The sequence below is a fragment of the Mycteria americana genome, chromosome 1 (genome assembly GCF_035582795.1).
Source record: "Mycteria americana isolate JAX WOST 10 ecotype Jacksonville Zoo and Gardens chromosome 1, USCA_MyAme_1.0, whole genome shotgun sequence".
NCBI classification, from domain to species: domain Eukaryota; kingdom Metazoa; phylum Chordata; class Aves; order Ciconiiformes; family Ciconiidae; genus Mycteria; species Mycteria americana.
The window spans coordinates 156059536-156067567 of record NC_134365.1 but is presented as its reverse complement, the minus strand read 5'-3'; the positions used below and the strand labels follow the sequence as shown (position 1 = coordinate 156067567).

Genomic DNA, 8032 nt, shown 5'->3' with positions numbered 1-8032 from the left:
TTTGAGCAGCTCGCATCCCCCGTCGCCGCCGAGCCCCGAAAGTGATTTGCAAAAGGGAGAAAGTTTTCCGCCGGCGGGGTCGCCGATCGCTCTCCTCGCGGTCTTCTCCTCCTCCTCCTCCTCCTCTTCCTCCTCCTCCTCCTCCTCCTCCTTTCTTTTTTGCACGGCGGTCGCTACCTAGATACAAACGGGTTTTGCCTCGCTCGCTCCCCGTCCTCCCGGGCTCCTCTATGTTCGATTCTTTTTTCACGCCTGGCGCCGGTGGAAAATAAAAAAGCTACTTGAATGTACAGCATGATGATGGAGACGGACTTGCACTCCCCCGGCGGAGCCCAGGCCCCCACGAACCTCTCGGGGCAGACCGGAGCGGGAGGCGGCGGCGGCGGCGGCGGCGGCGGAGGCGGCGGCGGGGGGAACAAAGCGAACCAGGACCGGGTCAAGAGACCCATGAACGCCTTCATGGTGTGGTCGCGGGGCCAGCGGCGGAAGATGGCCCAGGAGAACCCCAAAATGCACAACTCGGAGATCAGCAAGCGCCTGGGGGCCGAGTGGAAAGTCATGTCGGAGGCCGAGAAGAGACCGTTCATCGACGAGGCGAAGCGGCTGCGGGCGCTGCACATGAAGGAGCACCCGGATTATAAATACCGGCCCCGGCGAAAGACCAAGACCCTGCTCAAGAAGGACAAGTACTCGCTGGCCGGGGGGCTGCTGAGCGCCGGCTCGGCCGGGGGAGGCCCGGCCGGCGTCGGCGTGGGCATGGGCGTCGGCGTCAGCCCCGGCGGCGTCGGGCAGCGGCTGGAGAGCCCCGGCGGCACGGCCAGCGGCGGCTACGCGCACATGAACGGCTGGGCCAACGGCGCCTACCCGGGCTCGGTGGCGGCGGCGGCGGCGGCGGCGGCGATGATGCAGGAGGCGCAGCTCGCCTACAGCCAGCACCCGGGCAGCGGGGGGCACCCGCACCACCCGCACCCCCACCACCCGCACCACCCGCACAACCCGCAGCCCATGCACCGCTACGACATGGGCGCTCTGCAGTACAGCCCCATCTCCAACTCGCAGGGCTACATGAGCGCCTCGCCCTCGGGCTACGGCGCCCTGCCCTACGGCTCCCAGCCCCACCAGAACTCGGCGGCGGCGGCGGCGGCGGCAGCGGCGGCGGCGGCCGCCTCCTCGGGGGCGCTGGGCGCCCTGGGCTCGCTGGTGAAGTCGGAGCCCAGCGTGAGCCCGCCCGTCACCTCGCACTCGCGGGCCCCGTGCCCCGGGGACCTGCGGGAGATGATCAGCATGTACTTACCGGCCGGGGAAGGCGGGGATCCGGCGGCCGCCGCCGCCCAGAGCCGGCTCCACTCCCTGCCCCAGCACTACCAGAGCGCCAGCACGGGGGTGAACGGCACCGTCCCCTTGACGCACATCTGAGCCCGCGCCGCCCGCCGGCACCGGCGCCGGGAGCGGCGGAGGCGGGCGCGGGCACCGGCACTGGCAGCGGCTCCGGCTCCGCCGCCGGCTCCGCCTCTGGCTCCGGCCGCGGCCCCGGGCCCGGGCCCGGGCCGCCCCGCAGGACTGCGCGCCCCGCCGCCGCCGCCGGCCGGCGCCGCTGCCACCGCACGATCGGCCCCCGCCGCCCGCCCGCGCCCCGGCCCCGGCCCCGGCCCCGGCCCCGGCCCCGCGCCGCTCCTGCCCCGCTCCCGCCTTCCCCCCTCTTATTTTTGCCTCTCGCTCCCCTTCCCTCCCGCCCTCCCCCGCCTCTCTTTTTTTTTCTTTTCTTCCTTCCTTCCTTCCTTCCTTCCTTCCTTCCTTTTTGTACAGAAAAGAAATGTTTTGATGTTCTTGTAATAATAATAATAAATAATAATAATAATAACGAGAGAGAAAAAAAGGTAACGGTTGCTTTACTTACCTTTTTTTTAGAAGGACTAGTTTATGAAACTAGTTTTAGACTGAACTTCTGTGTTTTATCGAGACCTTTTGTACAGTATTTATCATTCACCCAAGAGACATAGAGCGTTTATTTGCAAAAGAGGAGAGAGAGAGAGACAGAGAAAGAGAAAGGAGAAAAAAAAAACAAAAACAAAAACCGACGGCGAAAAGACAAAAAATATCAATAATAACCACACAAAGTTGTAGGCGATGCCAACTTTTATACGGCGCGGAACCGCTACGATTGCAGTCACGGATCGCTTCTTGCGAAGGCTTTTTATTGCCTAATTAACTCCAAGTTGATGGGGAAACAGTTCTCATTTATTACTCATGTACTACGGCAAATCCAAAACAACACTTAAAAGTTTTTTGTAGATGTTCTCGCGTTTTTGGGTTTTTTGTTGGTTGTTTTTTTTAATTTGTTTGTTTATTTATAAAACTTTTTTTTTCTTTTGGAGGCTGCAGTGGGTTTTTTTTTTTTCTCCCCTGGGTTTTGTAAAACTTTATCGTGTCTGGATATTTTTTTTGTGTGTTTGTTTTCTCTTTGGTTTCGTTTTCTTTTTTGTATCATTTCTTGTAAATGCATTGTGAAATAATTTTTATTTAGGCGTTACGAGGGAATTCAGATTGTGTATATAGTTTACTAAAAAGCCTTTCTGCTAAACAGAAATCCGAAGGATGCGTTCAATTTTGAGTTAAATAAATTTCAAAGCGGAAAAAGTCACCTGCTTTTTTTTTAAAAAAAAAAAGAAAAAACCCAAACTAACCGGAGAACACAGTAGCCTTTACCACGGCGTGCCTGGAAATTCAGCAGGTAAACCTAGGCTCTGGGGAGGCAGTTTGAAACCGGAGCGGCAAAGAGAACGGAGTGCGATCCCGCAGGAAATGGCGATGTCTCCTAATCCGTATAAATCAGGAGGGATGAAGGGAGATTTATTTTAATACTCGGTCCGTCTTGCGAGGAAAAGGCGACTTATTGAGTTACTCTTCCTAGCCCTGAACCTTCGTTTTGTGTATGTTATGACTGTCCGCACCTCGCCCGGGGCACCGACCTCCCCGGGGGACGCGAAGGCACCGGCGAGCTCGCCGCTTCCCCTCTAATTAACACCAGGAAAAGCGAAAGCGCTTCGGTTGGAGCGTCCCGAAAAGAAAAGCGTTCTCTCGACCCCAAGCCCGCAAAGCAGCCCCATCCATCCCTGCCCAGCATCCCGGGGGGCGAGCAGGGAGCGGCGGGGTCTCCGGCTGCCCACCCCGCCCGCCTGGGACGCCCGGGTCAGCCACCCGTGCGAAAGCTGTCGAGAGAGGCGGTGCGGGTCTGGTCATTGCGGGCTGTTGTTCGGTGCTTTGAAATTCCATTTTTTTTTTTTTTTCCCTAGCTGTTGATCGGTACCTTTCGATATGCCGGAACTAAAAGTTTGCTGTAAACTTCGTCTGATAGTAATAACAGCATCAAGCGTTGCATTTAAACATCTTACCGTAGCAAATAAATTTTTAAATTAGTCATAACCGCTTAAACGAAAGGAAGAAAAAAAATACTTTTAACTTCCAGGGCGGTCATGTCGGTGTCAGCAGGCTGTAGAGCTTTTTAAACCATCTTTTAGGGCTGGCGAATGAGTACTTCATCCACGCAGGAGTGGGGAAGCGTTGGCTGGCTCATGAGGAGCGGTGGCGGTCCGGGTTAGAGGTTGCACTTCACCTATAACGCTGGCATGTCAGTTGACGTAAATAACTCTTCGGAATCATTTTGATAATTTTGTTTAAATCATTCATTCGTTACAGTGAACGCAAAATTTGCATGGAAGCTGTCTGTTGATTTCAAACCCAAATCCCCCCCCCCCCCTTTTTTTTTTTAAACTGTTTGAGCCTGTGTTAAAGCGAGGTGTGTGCGGGCTCAGGCAGCCAGCAGGCTAGCTTGGGAAGTGCTCAGCGTGCAAACAGCGCGCACAGAAAGCGGGAACCTGGAAGAAACCTTCTGTGGCGTTGGTTACCTCCAGCCAAGCAGGGTCCTATATCTGTAATTTAAAACATTAATAGGCGTACCTTTAAATATGCAGACTAAGCTGAGTACCTGTTGAACTGTTTCTTGAAACGCGTTATCCATCGTGTGTGTACGTACTCGTACATATCTCTACACACTATAGATAGCATCACGACCGAAGAGAAGGGTATATGTGTGTGTGTGTGTACGTGTGCACATGCAGACGCATCTACCTCTGATGCAACCTTGTTACGTGCCTTTTCTTTAAGGGTCATAGCTATTGAAAATCACATTTACTGACGACGCGGAAGAGAAAAATCCCGGCGATACGATGCTGTGGGGCTGAGCACGGCTGATGGACCAGGCGGATTGGGGCGGTCAAGGGAGAAAAGCAAATAAAACATCTGTACGCGTCCGAACGACAGAAATACTAGGGGAAGTGCTTAAAAGAGAAATATTACGGCTCTCTAAATGAGCTCCTTTTAACGAGCCGTCCCTCCTCCCCTCACAATTTAGCGGCTCAATGGCGTTATGCCTAGAAGAATAGGAATACCTGCACTTTCCACACAAGGGGATTAAACAGACCCAATCTCGGCTATATTCAAATAAGCTTCTAATATTCTCAGCCCGCCTTTCAAAGAAACACAATCCCCTCTGCGAATGTCCACCCCCCCAAAAAAAAAAAAAAGAAACAACCCCCCCAAACACCCTAAGGGTAGAATTTTTTGCTGTTCGGTGTCTACTGTTTTGGCGGTTCAGCTTAATTTGAGTTAAACTTCACGTTTGGGTATACAAACAAAGTTCAAACAACTTTGCTAGGCAGATGAGTTGGGCTTAGGTACAGTAAAATAATTCGGTCTTCGGGCTTTTTTGCGGTGCGGGTTATATATAAGAGAATAATTGAATATGCAAAACTAAGAATAGGTTTAAGCGATTTACGGTTTAAGTACATTACATCTAAAACTGTATGAAATGTTCCTCCTATAACATGATTGACAGAGCTATTAAAATCACCTATGTAGAAGAATTAAAAAAAAAAAAAAGAGCTATCTCGTTTTCAGTAAAAGGAAGGAAAATCCAGGGAGTAAGGCAAAGGGGAGCGGGGCGGAGGTGCCCTCTCTGCCAGTGAGGCTGCATGTAGCGTAGGGGGCTTTTGGGGTCAGGGCCCTCGCGGGCCCGACCGCCCCCCCGGTCACGGCTCTGCCGGCGGGTCCCGCGGCCCCGGGAAGGGGGGGCGGCAGAGGAGCCAGGGGGACAGGAGGCACAGTGTGATAACAGGTTTGATCCGCGCCAAACTTGGAGCCAAACCGCAGACTTGGCCTGAACTCCACAGTTCTTTTCCCAACGATTCTCCCTCTTGTTTTTCTTTTTTTGTTTTTTCTTTTTTTCTTTTTCCCCTCCTTCCCCACCTCCCTCCTTTTTCCGTGCGTGGCTCGCTGAGCTCGTAGGAGTGGCGCTGGGCCCCGGGGAAAAGCCTTTCCCTCCAGCTCCACTCCTCCGCGCCTTCAACCGGAGTCACACCGCAGCAAGCCCGGGGGGGGGTGGGGGTGGGGGGTGGAGGGGGCATCGATGGGACGGCTCCGGGCCTCTGGGAGCAATGGCGCGGGGGAGGGGGGGGCACATGAAATTGCCCGTGAAGGTAAAAAGAGGGACGGCTCTAGAAATCTGCGCGGGGGGCCCTGAGGACGCAGCCCCAACGCGCTCGGGGGGCCACAGCGGGGCAAGAAGCCCCCCGAGATGCCTCTTGGCAGGACTGGGGGGGATGGGGAGGATCCTCCCTCCCAGCTGCGCCACATGCAGGCAGCATCAGGCCGGAGGCACCTGAACGCCTGGCGCGGTTACAGCTTTTTATTATCACGCGTAAACTGCCACAGAAGGAAAAAAAAAAATTAAAAAAAATAAAAACACAAAACAGCACCCCACACCGCCGAAAACCAAACCAAACAGCTAATCTGAACGTTGCTGTAGAGTAAAACGCAGCTAAAACGCGAGCTGGCAGCTGCCCGTGGGGTTGAGGCGTTAGCCGGAGGGGATGCGCTCCCGGCCAGGCGCCGACCCTCTCCCGCGCCCCGCGACGCCCCCGCCTGTCCCGGGGGCTCACCGGCCGCCCCGGGCCCTTTTCTGCCCCGTCCCCCCCCACACACTTTCTGCCCGCTCCCCCCGGCAGGCTCCGGCTCTCCCCTTCCCTCCCACGCTCAGCAACACGTGGGGGAGCGCCGGGAAGGGGCAGCCCCGTGGGGGCGGGCAGCGTCAGAGCGTGTCTGTCTGTCCGTGTGAGTCCGTGCGTCCGTGTGAGTGTGCAGGGGGCTGATCTTGCGGGAAGGCCCCTCCTCGCTAAGCAAGACCCCCGCGGCCATGGAGCAGTGGGCCTGCGGGGTGTTGTTCGCGGGGTGTGCGTGGGTCTCTGCGAGCTGCAGCCTCCCGAAGCGAGGTCCCCCCGGTGCCGTCGGAGGGGCCGCAGATGAATGATGCAAGAGGAAGACGGGGGGGTGAAGGGAGGGGGGAGAGAGGGAGGGAGAGCGCGGGGGGGAGGAGGGGGGCCGGTGTTTGGAGAGCGAGGGATTAGCGAGGAGAGTCCTGACCCCGAGATCAACGGCCAGTCAAACCCGTTTACAATCACCCAGCGGAACACCGACGGCTCCCGCTGCAAGCCAGCGGCCGGCCGGGCAGCCAGCGAAACCAGAGTCCCCAGCGGGGCGGGAGGCTGGAGGGGGAGGCCCCGGCCCGGCTCCGGGGAGAAGGGAGACGCCACAGCCTTTGCGGGGTGGGGGGGCTGGGAAGAGAGGTCCCAGCGGGAGGGCAGGGGGCTGCAGCGGGTGGCGGTGGGGAGGATGCTGCCGTGCGCCCCGTCTCCCGTCCGCAGCCTTCTGGCCCCTCACCGAGGAGCAGGCCGAAGGGAAGGGGGGATGAGGGGGTGAGAGGCGGGGAGGGGGGGCGGGCCGGGATAGCTGGGGAAAACGAGCGCGTTGCTGTCAGCCGGGAAAGGCCGCTCTTGAACTCCACACGGGACCCTCCCGGGCTGGGCCGCGGGGCTCCCGGCGACACCAAAGCCCGGCTCCAGTCATGCGTTCAGCGGCGGGCGGGCGCAGGCCGCCCTCCCGGACCGCTGGCCATCTGCTGCACGGCTACCGGGGCGGGGGGCGGGAGGGGAGCCGCCCCACGACGGGCCGCCGAGCGGGGCCGGCAGCGGCGGGTGTGGGCGCCTCGACCGCCGCCCCGAGCCCCGCGGGGCACCGGCGCCGCCGCTCCGCCGTGCCACTCGCACCCCACGCACACAGACACTGCACGGGGTGGGGGGAGGCGACACACAGTAACTTTTTTGGGGGGGGGAAAGCAAGCAGTCCCTCCACCTCGCGGTATTTTGACCCCTCCTCTTCCAGAAAACACCGCCCTCGCAAAGCGGGGATGCTCGGTGGCTCGGCGCTACCCCACGGCCAGCACCGATCACCTGTGGGCACGTCCTCCGAGCCAAAGGGGAGCTAAAGCAGATGGGCCCGGCCCGGCTCGGAGACGCTTCCCTCCGGGGAGGGCGGGTGCCCGGGGGCGGCAGGCGGGGACTGGGAGGTACGGGTCAAGATGAAGCGACTCTCCGTGGGTTCGTGCTGGGATGCTGCTTCCCGGGGGGGAAACTGAGGTCTGGGGCAAGTGGTTTCAGACGACTGAGGGGGAGAGGAGTCGGACAGCAAAGCGCTTGGCTTGGCTGGGCTGAAAAGTCACTTCTGGAGAGGCAAGGCCAAAAGAGAGGCAGAGGAGACGAAACAGAAAACGTGCCAGGACACCGTCTCGCAGAGCCCCGAGCCGGGCACGGAGGGGAGGGCTGGCGTGGACGCGGGCTGTTGCAGCGACGGGCGTGGGGGAGCGGTGGGACCGACCCCGCTGCCCTGGGGAAAGCAAAGATTATGCATATGGGGCGGGCAGGGCCTTGCCTGCCTGCCTGCCTGCCTGCTGGCTCCGGCTCCGCCGCGCCTCTGCGGAGCAATGTCAGCAGGAGCCGTGAGACAGGGGCGGCCCCGAAGGGGAGGGCGGCTGGCAAAGGAGCGGAGGCCCCGGGTGTGCAGGTACAGATGTAGCGGGAGGCTTTCGTTAGCAGAGGTTGAAGGAAAAGCACATTGACTTTTACATGGAGTGAGCCATTCT

The 8032-nt window shown here is 58.7% G+C and overlaps 1 protein-coding gene across 1 annotated transcript; it reads left to right on the top strand.

The window, feature by feature from the left end:
• The first annotated feature begins 285 nt into the window (after window positions 1-285).
• Window positions 286-1416, top strand: SOX1 (SRY-box transcription factor 1). Its single transcript, XM_075491945.1, has one exon. It carries the CDS (start codon window positions 286-288, stop codon window positions 1414-1416), a length of 1131 nt encoding a protein of 376 aa, XP_075348060.1.
• Window positions 1417-8032: the final 6616 nt, after the last annotated feature.

Bases quoted from the DNA above. Each gene is read 5' to 3' on its own strand.
- SOX1 (XM_075491945.1), top strand. From the start codon at position 286: ATGTACAGCATGATGATGGAGACGGACTTGCACTCCCCCGGCGGAGCC.